This window comes from Rhinatrema bivittatum, chromosome 9, assembly GCF_901001135.1.
Source record: "Rhinatrema bivittatum chromosome 9, aRhiBiv1.1, whole genome shotgun sequence".
In the NCBI taxonomy this organism is placed as follows: Eukaryota; Metazoa; Chordata; class Amphibia; order Gymnophiona; family Rhinatrematidae; genus Rhinatrema; species Rhinatrema bivittatum.
Window position 1 is genome coordinate 55,663,770 of NC_042623.1, and position 23,087 is coordinate 55,686,856.

General features: G+C 42.9%; 1 protein-coding gene across 1 annotated transcript in view; it reads right to left on the reverse strand.

The window, feature by feature from the left end:
• LOC115099552 (integumentary mucin B.1-like) overlaps window positions 1–23,087 on the reverse strand; it is an 80,984-nt gene that overhangs the window by 30,537 nt on the left and 27,360 nt on the right. The window contains exon 6 of the mRNA XM_029617287.1: window positions 11,807–11,846. Coding sequence (XP_029473147.1) covers window positions 11,807–11,846 — 40 coding nt within the window. The remainder of the gene's footprint in view (window positions 1–11,806; window positions 11,847–23,087) is intronic.

Here is a 23,087-nt window from a genome sequence, read left to right on the forward strand (position 1 = left end):
CTGGGCCAAGGCCCAGGTGTCCGGCCTGGGTCCAGCCTCTGGGCCAGGTTGTGGTATCAGGCCTGGGTCTGAGCCTTGCCCTAGGCTGAGGCCCTGGCATCTGGTCCCGGCCTCCAGATTGGGTCACAGCATCAGACCTGTGTCCGGGCCCTGGCATTGGGACCCAGCCTCTGGGTTGGGTCATGCGTCAAGCCTGGGTTTGGATCCTGGGCCTAGGCTAAGGTCCAGTCATTGGGACCTTACTTCCGTGTCAGGCTGAAGCCTCGGCTTTGAGTAGGCCAAGGATGTGGCAACCTAACGTGCCCTCAGCCTATGCAAGGCAGAGTCTTTGGCCTGGACCTAGGCTGAAGTCAGTGGATCTTCACCAGACCAGTTAAGTGGGGTCTGGGGGAATCCTGGCCCTGACATTTTTGTGGGTGGGAGGCCTTGGGAACCCTCGTTTTTAAATTTTGGTCATTTTTGTAGGTTTTTAAAAATTTTTTGATTCGTTTTTTCTTCATGAATGAAAATGAAATAAACAATCCACAAACCAAAATTTGTGGGAAAAAACCTGAAAACGAGCTGAATAAAAAACAAATTTTTTTTCTCTGCACATCCCTATTATGCATTAGGTTGTGGAAAATCAATACAAGCTTATATTGAATGCACCATTGTCCTGGCAGCCAGTGTAATCAAAAAAGTACTGGTGTAATATGGTCTCAGATGTTGGAGCCGGTTAAAGCTTTGCAGCTGAGTTTTGGGTGATCTGAGGGCCACAGCTAGTGTACAAAGAATTACTGTAGTTTAGAGAAGAGAAAATGAAGGATTGGCGGACTCTTCTGAAATTGGTAGGGTTGAGGAATTGTTTCAGGTGTTGCAGCAGTTTTAATTTAGTAAGAAATTTTGAGTGAGAAATGTGAGGTTTCATAAAGAGTAGTGGGTCAAGAATTACGCCTAGCTTCCGTATTTTATTAGAAATGGGGAATATCTAATTATAGTATGTGAAAGAATCTGGAATGCCAAATTTAATGCAACAACCCAGGATAATAATTTCAGTTTTCTTTAAATTTATGTCAAGGGAATTATGAGAAAAACAACTTTTGATGCTGGAAAGGCACAGTTATCTGTCGTTAATGGTAGAGTTCCAGGAAGATTGTAAGAAAAAGAAAAACTGTATATCTTCTGCATAAATCTTGTAAGAGAGTCCTTGTGTTGAATTCAAGCGACAGAGAGGAGCCAGGTAAATGTTAATGAGGACTGCAGAACGCCAGTGGTTATTGCGTGCCTTGAAGAATGAGAAGAGGCAATTCTGTCCTATTGGGTTCTGTAAGAGAGATAAGAAGAAAACTAGGCGAAGACCTTGCTAGCAATGCCGGTGTCTGAAAGGTGTGAGAGTAGTATATTGTAATTTATAGTATCGAAGGCAGAGCTGATGTCTAGAAGGATTAACATAACATGTTCTTGAATCAAAAACCTATAATATGGAGTCAAAACTGGAGAGTAAGAGGGTTTCAGTGTTATGATGCCGACAGAAACCAAATTGGTATTGATCAGTTACTAAGTGTCTGTCCAAAAAATGTCAGCTGGTTCAGGATACAGGATTCAATTACTTTTAAAAGAAAGGGAAATGAAGAAATGGGAGAAAAGTTTGATGGGTTGCATAGCAGTTTAGATCTGAAAAGTAGCATTTTGATTTTTTTTTTTTTTTTGCAGACTTGGTGGCTGTTCTGTACGGAGAAAATAGATCATGGTAGGTTTTGAGATTGAAAGTAGATGTGTTTTGTTTCTTTTTAGCTTCTGATCCATGAAGTGTTTGTTTCTGGTTTATGAGGGACTATGTGAACCATCTTGCTCATTGTGATTGCATTCAGGTGTAAAGCTTCAGTGGGGAGAGTGTATCAGTTAGAGTCTGAATTGATTTGTTCCAATTGGTGACCATGAGATCCAGAAAGTTATCAGGGAAATTGGTTATAGATAGTGGGAGATGTTCTTTAAACTTTGTGAAGTCAATATGAGCTTGCTTGACATTGGGAACAGCCATGGTCAAAGGATTGGCTGTTGTCTGTGTTTCCTGCCTGGCCATTAATAGAGAAGATCCTGAGAATGATTGAACAGCATGGCTCGCTCATCTTTCTGGTTAGTTTTTGGGTACTTGCCAGGTTCTTATGGCCTGAATTGGCCACTGTTGGAAACAGGATGCTGGGCTTGATGGACCCTTGGTCTGACCCAGTATGGCATTTTCTTATTTTCTTATGGTGGTTCCAGATTAGCCAATGAGACCTTGATATGCAAATCTAGTATGAATGCAAATTGGACCTCCAATTAATTTTCACGTAACTAAAGGCTCTTGATTCAGGTTCCGATTATCATGGAATATCTGGCTCCATTTTATATTATGGCCTGACTTTTGAAAGTAAATACAACATGCATACCCTCTGAAGTTACAAACTTCAGTATGTTATAAATCAGAGTCCCAAAACAAAATCTATGCCCTCATTTTATACTTTATTGTGTACATCATATGTTCAAAAACAACAAGTTTTTAGGCATAGGGACCACAAACAACATGTGACTTTCACACACACAAAAATTTATATCACTATAAACTTTATTACCATTTGTCATACCCAAAATGACTTACACCTCATATTCACACTCATGCTTTACCCTTCATTCACACAATCCATACCACAATGCACACACCACATTCCCCATGTTTAAAATTATCCCACCACATCTTTAAAACAATTCTGTCGTATTTGGTTAATATTTCTAATATATTGCCTATTTAAATGCTGTAACTATTACATTGAACTATCCCTTTAACTTTTATACTAAACTGTCCATTGAACTATCCCTGTTATTATTGTGTTGAACTATCTGATGAGAGCCTCGTTTAACCCCATGTCTCGGGGCTTCCTCAGGGAAATCAAGCGATAGTATTATTCTTCATTCATACCCCCAGCGCTTATTCTTATACTTTCTTCAACTTCTTGTCAAGATTTATTCAAACATGTTCCATTACTCCTGCTATCTGCTGAGATCCATTATGCGTACAGGCATCAGTGCATAAGAACATAAGAAAATGCCATACTGGGTCAGACCAAGGGTCCATCAAGCCCAGCATCCTGTTTCCAACAGTGGCCAATCCAGGCCATAAGAACCCGGCAAGTACCCAAAAACTAAGTCTATTCCATGTAACCATTACTAATGGCAGTGGCTATTCTCTAAGTGAACTTAATAGCAGGTAATGGACTTCTCCTCCAAGAACTTATCCAATCCTTTTTTAAACACAGCTATACTAACTGCACTAACCACATTCTCTGGCAACAAATTCCAGAGTTTAATTGTGCGTTGAGTAAAAAAGAACTTTCTCCGATTAGTTTTAAATGTGCCCCATGCTAACTTCATGGAGTGCCCCCTAGTCTTTCTACTATCCGAAAGAGTAAATAACTCTATTTATAGCTCTAGGAAATTTCATATCAGCTCATTTCCAGTATGTTTAAACGAACATCATATTCCCTTCTCAGGCTGACTTCATCACTCTCTTAAAGATATCGCATAACATTTCACAAAAAGATATCGTCTCTTCCTTAGTCATTTCAATACCAAGTCTTTATTCAAATCATTCAATAACCACAATACTCAGATTTTCTAAGGACGGCCACATGGTATCTCACAGACCCCACAGAGGACATACAGACAGATCCACTGGCATATTGGGCACACAAGTCCACTTCTGGCCACACCTAGCCAAAGTGGCTCAGAGATATCTGTCATGTCCACCAGCCAGTGTGCCCAGTGAACGTGTATTTTCAATGGCAGGTGATATTATGAGCCCTCACCGCTCAAGGCTGGCACCAGAGTTGATGGAATGCTAGTGTTTTTGAAAATAAACATGCCTTTGATTGGGTTTCCAAATTTTCCCTGTGAATGGCAAGATGAATAAAAGCAATTTAAAGCCCTGCAGCAGCTCCAACTGCCTCATATGCTCCAGATAATATCAACACATGTACCTGACCCCAAACGCTGTGCCTGTCTGTCCAGCCCTTACATCTCAACAAGGGCCTGACCTCAACTGATGTGCCTGCCTGTCCAGCCCTTACATCACTACAAGGGCCTGACCCCAAACGCTGTGCCTGTCTGAGTTTAGTTCTGGTATTTTTAATTTCAGTTTCATGTATTTTTGTATTACTTCTTTCCAGAAAATTCTTTGTCCTGTTTTGCAAAATTTGAATGTAAGAACATAAAAAGCTGACTTAAGATGTTTGGAGCTTGCATATTTCATATGCTCAATAGTTTTCATGACCTTCATAATATGGGCCATTTTCCCTAAATCTTTCTTAGGTGCCAAAATTAACGTTTCTAGTTCTATAGAAAATTGGTGGTAGTTGTACTCTAGTTCATCCTCTGCATTCCCATTGTTTACAGAGACACTGTGTAGGGTACAAAGTCAACATAGGTTGATATTGTAGATTTGGATTGAGTAGCAGTTTTCTTATTTCTGAGAGCTCTTCAAGTTCCTTTGTCATCAGCTGAAGTGCATAAGTACAATCAGTTAATAGCTTCTAGGTATTCACAAATAATCTCCAGCTCAGTTCTTGCTTCACAAATGGCAGTCTATATTGCTCTAAATGCATCCTCTGTTGAATTATCTTTCACAAATGAAAAAGATGCCATTTTCTTCTGGCTGTGAGCCAGTTCAGGAAGAAGTGACAGATCAAACCACAACATACCTACACAAAGAAAAGGGAACTCTCCCTGGGTGTAGCCTTTCTCTTAGTACCCGCTGACACATGTTGAAACAGAACCACTGTTCACATGGAAACCTCCTCCATGTCGCCACACTTTGAAGGCTCGTGACCCACTCTTGGGGCAAACTCATTTCAGGGAGCCCTTTCCTGCAGAAAGGAAAGGGAACTGTCCCCGGTTGTCACCTATCTCTTAACACCTGCTGACACATGTTGAACTGCTGTTCACATGGAAACCTCCTCCATGTCGCCACACTTTGAAGGCTCGTGACCCACTCTTGGGGCAAACTCATTTCAGGGAGCCCTTTCCTGCAGAAAGGAAAGGGAACTGTCCCCGGTTGTCACCTATCTCTTAACACCTGCTGACACATGTTGAACTGCTGTTCACATGGAAACCTCATCCACGTCACAACTCTTTCTGAGACTCGTGCCCCACTCTGGGGCGAACCTATTTCAGGGAGCCCTTTCCTGTGCAAAGGAAGGGGAACCTTCCTGGGTTTAGCCTATCTCTTAATACCCGCTGACACATGTTGAACTGATGTTCATATGGAAACCTCCTCCACCTCGGCCTTCAAACTTCTCATTTGTATATCTGCTTCATCCACCAGATTTTAAAAGACCAGCGAGAGATCACTAGATGCCAATGGAACCACCACACTCTAGGGGCGAACCCATTCTAGGGAGCCCTTTCCTGCACAAAGGAAAGGGAACTCTCCCCGGGGCTCTTGTTTGAATATTTGCTACTACCACCAAGATCTACACACGCAGCAGCTCCACCCCACCCAGGCATAGTTCAGCATGTTTAAGGTCCTAGCATGTGTGTTAGACTCCTTAGTCCGTGTTTCAAGATGGTTCGGGTGGACAGTACGCCCTGGTTGACAGTTGCGCTGCATGCAGGGGGCCCCGTCCCCCTTCACCCCACTCCCTTCTTCTTGGGTTCTATCTGAGAAGCTTGTTTGCTGTTTGAGCTCTCTCAGAGTGTCTCAAATCTTTATTCAATTGCTATTGCTAGTTTGCTATAATTAATTTTCTATTGCTGAAAAAGATATTTGTTCTTTTTTTGCTGCTGTGCCTGCCAGGCAGCTAGGCTTTTTTTTTACTGCACTTTTTATTATTTAACTACTTGTTGACTATCAGTCTTGTGCCGGTATTTAGCCTTAGATGGAGTTTACTACCCACTTTCGGCTGCATTCACAAACAACCCGACTCCGAGAAGACCTGGTCCTGGCGCGCTAGGAGCCACTACTACTGGCCTAGTAACATCTGTGGGCTGAGCCTCATCTTGTCTTGCCTCCTTGTCTTTCCTCTATCAAAACCACAGCGACCTGACTACCTCCGCTCTGCCAGCCTGTCTTGCCCCTATCAACTTTCTGCCACTCTACCTTGCTGCCATACACCAGATGACTCACTCTACTCCTTGTGGTGTTCTTGCCACCATCATGGTTCCTCAGTGTGTTGGTGCTAGTCTTTCTGCTGCTTTGTTCCTTTATCGGTGCCTTGCATTTTTTTCTGACACTCTTTCTGCTTGCTATGTTCCCCCTTCATTGTGCTGTAGGATGTTGATGCCACTTGTCTTGCCACTTTGCCTGTCTTGCTGCCTTCGAGGGTTCATGCAACTGTTATTGGTGCTCTCTTTTGAAGCTGTGGTGTGTTTTTGACACCCTCGCTGCTGCTTTGCACCTCTGTTAAAGCACTCTTGCCACTCCTGGTACCCCTTTGCCACTTTACAGTACCTTAGACTATTCGTGCCACTTTGCCACAGTCTAAGTACCTTGGAACTCTTTTCTCGTTCTGATGATTGCTCCCCAGAAGTTTCATCAGAATTGATAAGAAAACCCCAATTCTGCAGCCAAAAATAGGCTGCAAATACTTCCCCCATTGACTTTAATGGTAAACAAAAAATGAATTAAACTAATAAACAAATTGTTTTTTTCCCCTATGAAACTAATGAAATGAATTTGGGTCCCAGCAAAATGAAAAACAAAACGAAACAAATTTTTCCCTTCTGCACCTCCATAGTGTATGATGTGGTATGGATGGTGTGAATGAGGGTAAAGCATGAGTGTGAATATGAAGTGTAAGTCATTTTGGGTATGACAAATGGTAATAAAGTTTAAAGTGATATAAATTTTTGTATTTGTAAATGTCACATGTTGTTTGTGGTCCATATGCCTAAAAACTTGTTGTTTTTGAACATATGTTGTATACAATAAAGTATAAAATCAGGGCATAAATTTAGTTTTGGGACCTCTGATTTATAACTTAATGACTTTTGAAAGGTCATGGTTGCACAAAACGGGATTTTCTTCAGTAGTGATAACTATTCTATTAAAGGCACTTACTGTAAATTTTCCAACATGCTGGTTTATGTGCAGATTAGATGACTGTTTGAATCTTGCTGTAAAGATTGGTCTGTATTACTGTGGAAGTCAGATATCTCCAACATCTTGACTTTTCTTCCAATAGGATTGGATAAGAGTTTATTCTTCAATTCTCTAAAAGTTCAGGTGGCTGGTATCTCTTGCTATAGAGGCAGAATTGAAGGGGTTTCTGTTGCTGCCCATCTGGATGTATCTTGTTTTCTTTGGGGAGTGAAGCTTGAGCAGCTTTCCTTGTTAAGATCCCTCCATGGGATCTTAACATGGTCCTGAAAGTCTTAGTAGACTGTCCCTTCGAACCTCGCATGCATACTTCAATGAAGGACATTATGTTGAAAATGATTTTTTGGGCCATCCTCTCAGCTAGGTGTATTTTCAGGGATACTTTTCTGGTCATTACTTAAGATTTAGTTTTGCTTCGACTAGTTCCCTCTTTTTTCAATAAGATGATTTCAGCATTCTATTTAAATCAAATAGTTTCTTTTCCAGCATTTTCAGGGGGTGGGTATCATGGTGAACGAAAGTAACATTGGTTATTGGATGTCCGTCGTGAAGTAGCTTCTAAACAATCTTTATCTTGATGGATTAAAGAGATTATTTCTTCAGCTTATCTAGCAAAGGGTCTTCAGATTCCAGAGGTTCTTTGTGATCATTCAATGCGAGCTCAAGCTTCTTCTTTGGCAGAATTTTTGTCTGTCATTCCAGAAGATATTTGTAAGATGGTACTTGGACCTGGATTCTCTAAGGTCGCAGACCTTAGAGAATCCGGCGGTAACGGGGGGCAAAGCAGGGGGCGGGCCTGTGAAAGCCGGCAGCCATCGCATCACTGCGGTGCGCTGGCTGCCGGCTTTCGCATTGAATAACTACACCATAAAAGGTATAGTTATTCGGCGCAAAACTGGCGACGATAAGGGTCCTTACCTGTTGCCATCAGCGATGTCTTCATGGCGTCTGCCCCGGTGCCGCCCCAACTCCTCCCCTTCCGGTGCCAACACCGCCCAGACCCCGCCCCAATTTAGGTATCACACACGAAAAGGGACTTTACCCTCCATTGCCTCAGGTACAAACTTAGATTGTAAGCCCTCTGGGGATAAGGAAATATCTACGGTACCTGAATGTAATCCACTTTGAAGCGCTGAAAAAAGTGCGAAAAGCAGAATATAAATCTAAATAAATAAATAGAGAATGACCCCCTTGGTCTTCTTTACATTCTTTCACTAACAGGGTCATTCATAAAAATGCGTTATGGCATTAACGCATGCGGTAACATGTTAATGCACACATTAATGCCATAACGCATGTGATAATCGTATTATTGCATGGTGCGAATGCAAATTTTTTGAAGGGGTTGGATTGGGGAAGGGTTTGGGTGGGGTTAATTAAAATGAAGCGCAATATCCCACTATGTGATAGAATAATGCATTATAGTGCATGGTTTTAATGCCGAAAATAACTACACCTTTTTCCTGACGTTAAGCTGTACGATATGCCTGAAATGGCTATATTGCAATTTGTGATAAATTTTGCAAATTGCATTTTGGCCATTTCTGGACTTGGGGAGAGAGGGGAGGGGAGAGTAGAGAGAAAGAGAGCCTCTGGGCAGGATGTTACAGTATTCAACTATTTATATCACTATAGGAGGACCACCTATTAGCTCGCTGTGAGGTGTTGGTGGTGGCTTAGGGTTTAGGGGACAGTTTTACATGCAGAGTGAGACATACAAACAGCACAGTACACCTCAGTGAAGATTTGACGTCATTTGGAGTGCGGAAAGTCTCACAAAGATGAGATTTCTACTATGTTATCTCGTCCAAGCTTGATGGACTCTATAACAGGGTATGTCTCACTCTGCAGGTAAATCTTGGCTCTACAGCACCACCAACACCTCACCCCGAGCTATTAGCTGACCCTCCTATAGAGATATAAATACTTGACTACTATAAAGGCCTTATAGAGTGTCTTGCTTTCTCTCTTTCACGCTCTCTCTCTCTTTCCTCCCCAGGCATTGTAAGCTGCAAAATAGAGGTATTGCAGGGGGCAAAAACCTTACCATGCCCTACAATATACTAGGGATGTGAATCGTGTCCTCGATCGTCTTAACGATCGATTTCGGCTGGGAGGGGGAGGGAATCGTATTGTTGCCGTTTGGGGGGGTAAAATATCGTGAAAAATCGAAAAAACGTAAAATCGCAAAACTGGCACATTAAAACCCCCTAAAACCCACCCCCGACCCTTTAAATTAAATCCCCCACCCTCCCGAACCCCCCCCCAAATGAGTTAAATAACCTGCGGGTCCAGCGGCGGTCCGGAACGGCAGCGGTCCGGAACGGGCTCCTGCTACTGAATCTTGTTGTCTTCAGCCGGCGCCATTTTCCAAAATGGCGCCGAAAAATGGCGGCGGCCATAGACGAACACGATTGGACGGCAGGAGGTCCTTCCGGACCCCCGCTGGACTTTTGGCAAGTCTTCGTGGGGGTCAGGAGGCCCCCCACAAGCTGGCCAAAAGTTCCTGGAGGTCCAGCGGGGGTCAGGGAGCGATTTCCCGCCGCGAATCGTTTTCGTACGGAAAATGGCGCCGGCAGGAGATCGACTGCAGGAGGTCATTCAGCGAGGGTTCCGGCGCCTCGCTGAACGACCTCCTGCAGTCGATCTCCTGCCGGCGCCATTTTCCGTACGAAAACGATTCGCGGCGGGAAATCGCTCCCTGACCCCCGCTGGACCTCCAGGAACTTTTGGCCAGCTTGGGGGGGGCCTCCTGACCCCCACAAGACTTGCCAAAAGTCCAGCGGGGGTCCGGAAGGACCTCCTGCCGTCCAATCGTATTCGTCTATGGCCGCCGCCATTTTTCGGCGCCATTTTGGAAAATGGCGCCGGCTGAAGACAACAAGATTCAGTAGCAGGAGCCCGTTCCGGACCGCTGCCGTTCCGGACCGCCGCTGGACCCGCAGGTTATTTAAGTCATTGGGGGGGGGGGGTTCGGGAGGGTGGGGGATTTAATTTAAAGGGTCGGGGGTGGGTTTTAGGGGGTTTTAGTGTGCCGGCTCACGATTCTAACAATTTATAACGATAAATCGTTAGAATCTCTATTGTATTGTGTTCCATAACGGTTTAAGACGATATTAAAATTATCGGACGATAATTTTAATCGTCCTAAAACGATTCACATCCCTACAATATACTACCTATGCAAACTGCTATGTTACTGTGCAGTGTGGTAATTCTAAAATTACCATAAACACACCCTTTTTTCTTACTGCGGGCATTATCCATGCATTATTATAGCATTTTGATGAATCTACGGTTAAGGCTGAATGTACTTGGCAAGAATTATGCGGCTTTTGAAGCTGGCATTCTTCGAGCAGCACTAACTTCTTCCCAACCACAGTAATACAGCTTGGGTACTTCCTGCTTACTTGGACTGGTATAGCAGGATGATAAGAGAGGTGAAATTTGACTTACCTGGTAATTTACTTTCTAGTTCAGGACCCACCTGAGAAGTTTGGACTGCAATTATGATTTACTGGGTGATTTTTGGGTTTATGGCAGAAAAGAAATTACTTCCTTGAAGGGAAGACTTGAGATTCATCAAATTTGTATGTTTTGTTCTCTTATTGTTTATCCTCTCTACATCTGGGATATAGAGAGGAAGTTTCTTGAAGATCCTTTCCAGTTTTCTGAAGGTTATATATACATTTGGAAGCCCTTTCTTGAAGATCCTTTCCAGTTTTCTGCAGGTTATATATAAATTTGGAATGCCATCTAATAAAATTGCCCGCCCAATATGTGGAGAAAACTATGTACGTACATGTGCTTGCATATTTTTCCCAGTATATCAGAGAGGCTTTCCAAGGAGTGGAGTCTGGATAGGATCATACTTACACACTAAAATTCCACTGGGGGAGAATACTCACATTAGCAAATGTAAATGTGTATGTGTACTTTAGCCAGGGATTATTTTCAAAGCACACAGACTTTTGCTTTGAAAATTAGTATAGTCTGTGGGTAAAAAGAACTCACAGACTTTTCACTGGCTGAAAATTACTCCCTAAAAGTATTCCTTGGAGCTGAAAATGCTGGAACTTATGCTGAAGTTGGAGCTATAACACTGGTGACTCCCGTAAAGTATGGGAAACTATTAAAGTATGGGGTAGGGTTTATGAGAAGGTAATCCAGACCTGGTTTTACCCCATGACATGCATGCAGTCCTGCTTTTCCTGAGGAATATAGAACCAAAAGACTGTGCATGAAATAGGGATAAACCAGGACTAGTTCAGCTTGTCCTGAAAATATGGAGCCAGTTAACAACCCTAGAGTAAATTCATACTTAACTATAGTTGAGGTATAGAAAAGTGAGCATTGATATTTTATACAGAGCTGCTAAGTTACCCAGTTCCAGAAGAGAGACTTACATCCTGGAGCAGAGTGGTATTTCCAGTCTCCAGATCTAGTCCCTGAATTCAGTGCTAAAGGTCCCATAATGCATCAGGGTGGGGGTTGTCAGAAATCCAAGACTGGCCTGAAATCTCCCTCCCAGAATCATATAATTTGGCAGCTCTGCTTTACATAATAGCACTTTGTGCAAACACAAATAAATAATTAGCTGGAATGAAGATCAGCAGTAGCTTGAGTCCCATCGCTTTCTGCTTTGCCTTGCTGTAAAACTGTTATACAATTATAAAACAAATCAAATATACGTACAAGTATAGCAGCATTTTTGGGTATCATATGTTCTCACGTCCTGTATAAGAAAATAAACAAGAATTAATTGAGCATGCTGTTTTGTAATGATAAAATTACCACTTTATATAAATTTTATTTTTTCTCTTTATAGTTTTACATGCAAAATATAGAAGGCAAAATGATTTGGCTTAAAGAACATCAGAAACAATAATTAAGGTATAATATTCTTCATTTTAAAAAAGCCATGAAGCACTTGATGAATTTATAAATTAATGAAAATGTAGAAATGTTTTAACAATAGTTTCAACATTTAATTTAAAATGATCTTTTTAGACAAGTCAAGAAGATTAGAAAATAAGACATGCAGGGCTATGAAAATTGAAGATGGCTAGTTGGGTAAAAATATAATACATATGTATATTAATACTGAGATTGGAAAGATCATACTAAATGAGGAGTAGTAATACTACGAAGAACAAACCAGAGAAGGTAGAAAACAATCTCAAAATATTGACAATATCCTCCCACACTTAGGGCCTCATTTTCTAAAGTATCGCACGCCTGCGATACTTTAGGAAATGAGCGGCGGGGGGCCGAAATGGGGGGGTGCGATCGATGCCGGTTTTCGCACCCAATAGCGCCACCATAGAAGGTGTAGCTATTGGGCACGAACTTGGACGTGAAAAGGGCCTTACCTTTTCGTTGTCTGCGGCGTCTTCGCGGAGTCGGCCCTGGTGATGCCCCAACTCCTCTCTTCCGGGGCCGACTCCGCCCCCATTTCGGTATCGCACGCGATAAGGGACGTTTCACGTGTGAAACGTCCCTTATCGCGTGCAATCCGTTTAGAAAATAAGGCCCTTAGAGAAATGTTTTTCTGGAATTGAGTGACACCAATACAATTTCAAAGGTAAATACAAAAATAATTGCAAGATCATCATATATGGAATGCCATTACTTTTGTAGTGTATTGCTAGTGTAATGGTTCCCCAATATAATCATACGTCTTTCTTGCAGTCTCTTCTTTTGTTATTTTTTTGTTTGCCAATAAAACAGTTCAGCAAATAAAATGGGTTTTTTCAAAATTGACTGCCTGATATATGGGTAAAAGTAAGCGCATAGGACCTCTATGTGCGGACTTTAACCTGCAGCTTGAACAGGTGCTCTTGTGGGTAGGGAAGGGGATAACTCACATACGTTGCATTTTCAAAACTATGAACATAATTTTTCCCAGAAATGCTTTGGGCCTGATTTTCAAAAGCATTTACATGTGTAAAACTGGGTTATGTGTAAGTGGGATTTTGAAAATTGCTACACTACATGTCCATTGGATTTACCTGCATTACTTAAATGGCTTTTGAAAATTGGTACAATAGTATGTTACATTTACATGTGTAACTCCTTTGAAAACTCACCTGTATACATATATATTGGAGTGGAGGAGTAGCCTAGTGGTTAGAGCAGCAGGCTATAAACCAATAGACCAGGGTTCAAGTTGCTCCTTGTGACTGTGGGTAAGTCACTTTACCCTCCATTCCCTCACGTACAAACTTACAGGGTCATTTATTAAATAGTATTATGGTGTTTTTGTATGCTATAAACATCATAACGCATGGTGTGATGAAACATTTTAAAAGGGGTGGGATTTTCAGAAAAAGCAGGCTGACTTCACGAAGCATAGCACACAGTTTCAATGCTGAAAATAACTACACCTTTTTCAATTACATTAATCTATGCAATGTCATGTGTTATGCCCATAATGAGATTTGTGATTTTTCACAAATTCCGTTTTGGGCATGTTTAGTATGGGGAAGGGCCTGAGATGAAGGAGAGAGGGGGGGAGGAAGGGAGAGAGCGAGCCTCGGGGGGAGGGGGGGAGCACCTATTTATGCTACTATAGGAGGCCCACCTAGTAACTCAAGTTGAGGATAAGTTATAGTGTAGGGGGTTAGGGTCCAATTTTACATGCAGAGTGAGACATACGAACAGAACAGAATTGTGAAGATTTGATGTCCTTCAGAGTGAGGAAACTCACACAACACTCTGAAGGACATCAAATCTTCACAGGAGTATACTGTTCTGTTCGTACGTCTCATTCTGCATGTAAAAGTAGCCCCTAACCCCTAAACTATTACCTAAACCTCACCTTGAGTTTCTAGGTGGGCCTCCTATAGAGATATAAATAGCTAGCTGCTAGCAGAGCCTTGTCGATAAGCCTCTCTCTCTCCCCCCCCCCCTCCTCTCCTGTGGTGAAAGGAGCATGTAGGAAAATGCATACCATTATGTAGGCATTACTGCAAAGTGCAAAATGTTAACACACTTTGCAGTAACATCTACACATAGCACAGATTGTGATACATAGGCAATTACCATAAAACACATACCTTTTTCAATCCATGTGATATTTACAGCAAATTGATAAATCTAGGCCTTAGATTGTAAGCCCTCTGGAGATAGGGAAATACCTACAGTATCTGAATGCAATCTGCTTTAAGTGCGAAAAGCAGACTATAAAAATCTAAATAAATATAACGTTAGTAGTTGTAAATGCATGCAGGTAGTTTTGGAGGGATAATGTTCAAAGAGAAAGTAGATGTGCACTTTTCCTTTGAAAACTGGTGTAAAATCTGCAGGTAAAAAGTACTTTTTACACCAGTGTGGGCAATTACAAAATTCTCACAACAGAAGAAAATGTTCAGACAGATTTAGCTGGCTAACGTGAGATCTGTTAACTAGTTTATTTGGATTCAATAATAAATTTTTGCTTCCTTAATGGCGCCAGCACAGAGTCGTGGGAGCAGCCGCTTGTTTTTCACGGAGCTTCACAGACCGCTAAACAAACCTAACAAGTTGAACATTGCTGGCACAGTAATCAAATTCACTGTCACAACATCTAATGTTTCACTGGAATACCAGTCTCTCTTGCGCATATCCAGCCCTTGAAGAAGGAGCCAGCCTCCGAAACATCAGGATGTCGGCTGAGGCAAGACCGACTACAATTTTGAGATAAGTGAATATTGCAACAGTATCCACGTGATCATTTCAGCAACAATTGCACAGTGGACAGTGAGCACTACAAAAGTTTGCATTCCAACACTGGGGTACCTAATGATTTTTAAAGCCTACACATAGGCTTCACAGTCACGATAGCCGTATTTTTTTACAGCATCGTATGAAGGTACACTCAGATTATTGACATCCATATAACAGGTCTCTTTTTGAATTCATAATTTTTTCATGTTATATTGTTTGGGTTTATAAATTTAGCCGATAGAATGGATGGCATTTTGTGATTGAAGTTGGGAACTTACGTTTATATGGATTTTTATAAACAGTGAGCAGAGATAGTGCAATTAGAGCCTTTAGCGGGTTGTGATTTGGGTAGTCTCATTTTTAGGGACAGATTGATGTTGAGTATTTCTAATTGGTGGATAAATTTATTAGTTCTGAGTCTATGGGGTGATTTGGCAACTATTAATTGTTTAAGTGCTCATTTTCTGGTTATATAAGAGTGGGGAGCGTCAACGTGTTTAAGTCATCATTTGCAGTTTGATTTCGTCAGTTCCAGTTTTGATGTGAATATAGAGCCAGTCGGGCGTTTGTTCAGGTAAGGGTGCTTTTTGGTGAATTTTATTAAGTATTGTCTTTTTTGGTTGCAGTTTCTGCGACCGGGAATAATGATATGAAACATTGGATTTGAAGCAATCTTTACTATATTTACATTTTTGAAGTCATGATGTTACGTTTGAGACCGGCGTTTAAATGATCCAGCAGTGTGAAAACAGGGCTGCAATGTAAGGTATATTTTGAATTATAATGTGTTAGGGAGTGGATATGTGTATTCTTTAGGATTTTTTCATTGTTGTTTTTTCTTTATGTAGAATTGGTGGCGAATATAGCATTGGCGAGATTTTTCCCTGATGAAGCCTGGTGTGTCCGGGTGAAACAAGGATTCCTTGTCGGATGAGTCCATTGGACGGTGCCGATTCTATATGTGGATACCGGATATTGGAAAAATTCAGTGTGGGACCATGTTTTGAGGAGATTTAAACGCATTAGAGAGTGCTGCTTCTACATATATTTATTTGCTATAGGGGGATTAAGGATATTGTAGCTCCAGTAGTATCCAAATTGTACTTAGATATATACAGGTATTGTGCAATATATTGTGTGTTATTTTAGTGTGTGGGATTGAATGGTTTGGCTGTCATGGGATGTATGAGCTAGATAGTATTTATTGTCTAGATAGGGCTGTTTTATTATATGGTCTCATAAATAAAGAAAATATACTTGCATGGATTAAGGTGTGAGAAAGTTTGTGTGTTCTCTTATGTGGATGTGATTGTATAGGTAGAGAGAACCTATTGTATAGTTTACCCTCAGTGTGTATTACATTGTTTCTCAGAGTACACCCACTACCTCAGCTCCAGTGCCAACATCCAACCCCAAGGCTTTAGAGAAAGGAGGATCACGAAATACATCTGCGATCTGGAGCCACCTTAAAGTGACGGATGACCCACGTTTTGCTTGGTGTATTTACTGTGCCAGGGATATTAGCAGAGGCAAGCAAATGAGACATCTATCTAATTTTGGCATGACACATCATATGAAGAGGCAACACCCAACAAGATTACTGCCATCTGGGGATGGTGGCAGTACCAGTAAGGGGACCCCTTCCAAGCAGTGTAAAGTGGTTCAAAAGCAGCAGTGTCAGCCCACATCCTCATCCGCTTCTAGCAGTCAGGTGACAGGCCAGCAACCTCCTGACATGTGGAAAAAGCGACAACCCACCATGGAGGAAATGGGGTGGAGTGCGGTAATGCTATCTCGGGGTAGGAGGCAGGCAACCACAAAAGTTGTAACCAGGAGCATTGGGGAAATGATTGCCGTTGATGACCAGCCCTTGCAGTTAGTGGAGAATGTGGGTTTCAAGCATTTTCTGAAGGTCGTAGTTCCAAATTACAAAGTCCCCTCCAGAACCACATTTAGCAGAAAGGTCATCCCCAGCCTGTACAAGCAGTGTCACAGTCGCATGCAAGCGCTGCTAGCTAAGGCAGAGGGGAGAGTGCATTTCACCTGCGATATCTGGACCACCATGAATGCTGCACACTCTTACCTCTCTCTGACAGCACACTGGTGGGACCTGGCTGAGGCAGGGGCAGCCAGCAGCTCTATTACTGAACAAGTATCAGGGTGGAGGTGGGCTTTACCGCACACCTACCTGATGGACCAGGCCCATACCACAGCCAATATTCTAGCATGCATCAGACAGATGCTGGAGGGCTGGCAACTACACCAGTGAGACAGGAATCCTCAGGCAGGGTTCTTTGTCACAGACAATGGTGCAAACTTGGTTAAGTCAATAAATGACGGGCGCTTTAAGAATATCCAATGTTTTGCACACATTCTGCACCTGGTAGTGAAGTCAGCTCTGGGGTTGGATTCCAATGACAAAGGGAATGAATACCTGCATAGGTTAATACAGAAGTGCAGTAACATAGAAGCGCACTTCCACAGAAGTGTGAAGGCGGGGCAGATTCTCCAACAAAAGCAGACTGATTTGGAGAGATGCCTCACAAGTGTCTCATTCAAGACATTGCCACCCGGTGGAATTCCACCTTTATGATGCTGGAGAGGTTAGTGGAGCTGTAGACACCCCTTCATGAACTTTCTGGTACAATGGACATAGGTGTGCAGAATCCCCTAGGGCATCATGATTGGTTAGTCATGAGTCTGCCGGTAAAAATCCTGCAGCCTTTCAAGGATGTCATGGAGTAGCTGAGTTCCAGAAGTGCCACCTTGGCTGACATCATCCCTATAGTTAATCTCCTGGATGAACATTTGGAGGCCTTTAAACAGGAAGAGGGAATGACAATTGAGGTGCTGCATTGTCTGGACGTTTTTCAGCAGCAGGTGAAAGAGAGATTAAGGCCTTTAACAGAACAGAACACATACATGCTCGCCACAGTCTGTGTTCCCCGTGTGAAAGGGAAATTCACCCTACAGTATGATTGTCTCTTATTGGTGAAGGTTAGCAAAAGTCCGTGAACAGGAGCGCCAGATTAGGTGTGAAGCAGAGGTGGAAACAGTGGGCACTTCAGAGAGTTGGCTGCTAGCCCAAGCAGGAGCAGCACTGTGTCAGTGACAGATAGTACCTCCTCCTCCACTTCAGAATGCCAAAGGCATGTTGCCCATAAAGAATCATCTGTTGTGCGATGGGTGAGAGAGAAAGCAGCTGGCATGAGTGACTCTCAGCCCACCCAAGCAAAGGAGACACCAGCACAGCTGTCAGTGTCACTGTATCTCTCAGAGCCAACAGAGGACATGCAGACAGATCCGCTGGCATATTGTGCACACAAGTCCACTGTCTGGCCACACCTAGCCAAAATGGCTCAGTGATATCTGTCATGTCCACCAACCAGTGAATGTGTCTTTTCAATGACAGGGGATATCATGAGCCCTCACCGCTCAAGGCTGGCACCAGAGTTGATGGAAATGCTAGTGTTTTTTGAAAGTAAACCTACCTTTGCTTGGGTTTCCAAATTTTCCCTGTGAATGGCAAGATGAATAAAAGCAATTGAAAGCCTTGCAGCAGCTCCAACTGCCTCCTATGCTCCAGATAATATAAGCACTGCAGCACATGTACCTGACCTGAAACGCTGTGCCTGACCGTCCACTGTCCAGGCCGTATGTCCCTACAAGGGCCTGACCTCAAACGCTATGCCTGTCCATCCACTGTCCAGGCCATACATCCTGACAAGCGCCCGACCTCTAACGCTGTGCCTGTCCGTCCACATTTGGAATGTAAGAACATAAAAAGCTGACTTAAGATGTTTGGACTTTGCATATTTCATATGCTCAATATTTTTCATGACCGTGCCAACATTAATGATTCAAGTACTATTGAAAACTGGTGGTAGTTGCATTCTAGTTCATCCTCTGTGTTCCCATTGTTTACAGAGGCACTGTGTAAACCACAAAGTCAACATAGGTTGATATTGACTTGATTAGCGGTTTTCTTATTTCTGAGAGCTCTTCATGTTCCTTTGTCATCAACTGAAGTTTATATTTAAGTACAGTTCATAGCTTCTGGGTATTCAAAAATAAACTCCAGCTCAGTTCTTGCTTCATAAATGGCAGTCTCCATTGCTCTAAAAGCATCCTCTGTTGAATTATCTTTCAGAAATGAAAAAGATGCCATTTTCTTCTGGCAGTGACCCCACCCAGTTGAGGAAGAAGTGACAGGTCAAACCACAACATACCTGCACAAAGGAAATCCTCTATTGCTGTGCCTGTTTGTCCAGGCCTTATGTCCCTAAGTGAGATAGACCTCTGTCCTCGACTGCTGTGCCTGTCAGTCCAGGCCTTATATCCATACGTGGGCTTGACCTCTGTCCTCGACTGGTTTGCTTGTTTGTCCAGGCCTTATGTTCCTACAAATGTTTGATCTCGATTGCTGTGCCTGTCAATCCAGGCCTTATGAACCTATGTGGGATTGATCTCTGTCCTCGACTGCTTTGCCTGTTCATCCAGACCTTATGTTCCTGCAAGTGTTTGACCTCGATTGCTTTGCCTGTTCGTCCAGGCCTTATGTTCCAACAAGTGTTTGACCTTGATTGCTTTGCCTGTTTGTCCAGGCCTTATGTCCCTACGTGGGATTGACTCTGTCCTCAACTGCTGTGCCTGTCCATCCAGGCCTTATGTCCCTAGGTGGGATTGACTCTGTCCTGTATTGCTGTGCCTGTCCGTCCAGACCTTGTGTCCCTATGTGGGATTGACTCTGTCCTCGATTGCTGTGCCTGTCCGTCCAGGCCTTAAGTCCCTACAAGGGTTTGACTTAGATTGTAAGCCATCTGGGGATAGGGAAATACCTACAGTACCTGAGTGTAATCCACTATGAAGTGCTGGAAAAGCTTGAAAAGAGGAATATAAATAAATAAATAAATAAAAATTGCTGTGCCTGTCCGTCCAGACCTTTTGTCCCTATGTGGGATTGACTCTGTCCTGTATTGCTGTGCCTGTCCGTCAAGGCCTTATGTCCCTACATGGGATTGACCTCTGTCCTTGACTGCTGTGCCTGTCCTTCCAAGCCTTATGTCCCTACGTGGGCTTGACCTCTGTCCTCTACTGTTGTGCCTGTTCGTCCATGCCTTATGTCCAGTCCTAATGGCTGAACCCTCGTTGCAAAGGGAAATCTCAGTCTCTGGCAATTCAAACTAATAATGTTTGTCCCATAATAATCTCAGTCTCTGGCAATTCAAACTAATAATGTTTGTCCCACTGTGTTTTGCTGCCTGCTCTACCTTCAACTATGCCACCCTACTCATGTAACTGCCCCTCCTCCAATCAGAGAAAATACCCCTCAAAACTTTCCTTCTCCCTCTCCAACCCTCCCACTCCATTACATAGGCGACTTACCCCTATTCCTATATCCCCCTCCAATCAATTCCTCAGCCGGTCCCTTATCTCCCTACTTCTTTTCAACGCCCAGTCCCTGCAAAAAAAAACTCACCTACTCCACGATCTGCTTACTGACTCCAAACCAAAAATATGTGCCATAACAGAAACATGGTTTAAACCCTCTGATACTCCCCTTATCAATCAGCTTCCCGCTGAGACCTATGATATTTTCTCTATTCCTCGCAAAAAGAAAAGAGGAGGAGGAGGACTACTCCTCATTGCCAAAAAGGAACTGAAACTCACTCCTCAAACATGCAATATCTCCAACCAATATGAAGTAGGCCTCTTCAAATCAAACACTCTACAAATCTGTCTGATTTACACCCCTCCGAGACTACTAGAAAAAGACACCTCTCCCCTCATTGAATTCCTCGCTGACTCTCTCTCTCCCGACACCCCTACAATTCTCCTTGGCGATTTCAACCTTCATGTTGACTCAATACCACAATCTCCATCATGCGAAGCGTTCATCTCCTCCTTAGATGCAATGGGACTCACACAAATCATACACACTCCGACCCACAAGGCCGGACATACCCTCGACCTGATCTTCACTAACTCCGCCATCAACACCATCCACTCCCCATCCTGCCTCCCCGTCCCTTGGTCCGACCACTCCGTCATTAAAGCTACTTTTGAACTACACCTGCCATCCCCCTCCACCTTCTCTCAACCCAAATCCTTCCAGTTCCGTAAGACCTGCTCTTTAGACGCGCTCACTGCAGCTTGCTCCGACATCCCCAACCGTCTCGACCTAGATTCAGCTGACAACGCTGTCTCCTCCTGGTCAGATACCACCCTCAACATTGCAAACCAACTGTGCCCCATCTCACAAAAAACTGTTACTCCAACCCATACAAACAAAAAACCTTGGTTCTCCCCTGAACTCAAGAACCAAAAAATCCACCTCAGATCAGCCGAAAGACAATGGCGAAAGCACCCCTCTCCCGCCACCAAAACCATCTACTACCAACTTATGCATGAATACAGGAAAGCTATTCAAAAAACAAAAAAAGAATACTACACCAAGAAAATTCACCACTTACAATACAACGCCAAGGCCCTATTTACCTTAATTTCCAATTTCACCAGATCTAATTCGACACCTCCTCACGAACCCTCATCACAAAAACGGTGCAACGAAATAGCTCATTTCTTTAAGAAAAAAGTGTCCTCCATCACTGCGAAATTCTCGCCTAACACCAACAATATAACACTTCCCATCTTCAACATATCCGCCTCTCTGTCATCCTTCGAACTCTCCTCTTCCCTCGAAATCGAAAATATCTTAAAAAAGATGAGACCATCCTCCCATCCCCTTGAAACCATTCCCACTAAACTCTTACTCTCTATTCCCAAAACCATAGCCACACCACTTTCCAAAATCGTGAACTGCTCTTTAGAACAAGGCACAGTCCCAAACTCTCTGAAACAGGCTGTTGTCAAGCCTATCCTGAAAAAACCCTCCCTTGACCCCTCCAACCTATCTAATCTCAGACCCATCTCTAATCCCCCTTTCCTTTCCAAAGTCCTGGAGAAACTGGTAAACTCTCGCCTATCTCACTATCTAGAACAAAACAATATCCTCCCACCCACACAATATGGTTTTCGGAAACACCTCAGCACGGAAACCCTACTCCTCTCCCTAACAGACTCACTAATTAAAGGAATGGACGCTGGAAACTCCTATCTCATCGCTATGCTTGATATCTCCGCCGCCTTCGACACCGTCAACCACAACATCCTCTTCAACATTCTCTCCAGTATAGGGATCTCTGGAACTGCTCTATCCTGGATAAAATCATACCTCCAAAACTGATGTTACACAGTCACCACTGATAATAAAGAATCCAACCCTGTAAACCTTGATTGTGGTGTCCCCCAAGGCTCTTCCCTCTCTTCTACCCTGTTTAACATTTACATGCTTCCTCTCACCACCCTTCTTTCTAAGCTTGGTTTCATGCACTTCATCTACGCAGATGATGTGCAAATCCTCATCCCTTTCACAAATTCCTCTCTCACCGCTCTCCAAAACTGGGAAACTTGCCTTGCCTCCATTAATGTGAATTGTTTACTTACACTATAAACTGTTATATGTAAAGTTGTTACTAACTTATATTTACGTTACTGTTTACTTATTGCATAAACTGTTTAATGTAAAGCCTGTTGCTAAAATTAATGTTTACTGTAAACCGAGGTGATGTATATCTATACGTACCACGGTATATAAGAATCTCTAAATAAATAAATAAATAAATACATAATCAGCTCCTCACTAATATGCACTTGGCCCTCAACCCCCAAAAAACTGAACTCCTTTTCATCTCCTGTAAACACTCATCAATCCCTATTCCTCCTGCCATTTCCGCATCCACTTTCCCTACCCACACACGAAACCTAGGTGTCATACTAGACAACCAACTCACCTTCAAACCCTACATCAAATCTATCCTCAGCAACTGCTATTTCAAATTGCAAACCCTTAAAAAACTCAAACCTCTTCTATACTTTTCTGACTTCCGTACAGTACTCCAGTCCATTATTTTTTCCAAATTAGATTACTGCAACGCCCTTCTCCTTGGCCTCCCTGCTACCCACATCAAACCATTGCAACTCCTCCAAAAAGCCACTGCACGCATCCTCACAAACTCCAATAAAAAGGACCACATTACTCCCACCCTGATTGAACTTCACTGGCTACCAATGCAATCACGCATCCTCTACAAAACTCTGACCCTCATTCACAAAAGCATTGCCAATGAGCATTACCACTAGATAAATCCCCCCCCTCCTTCCTCGAACCTCCACAAGACCAACACGCTCCTCCCTCCAAGGAACCCTC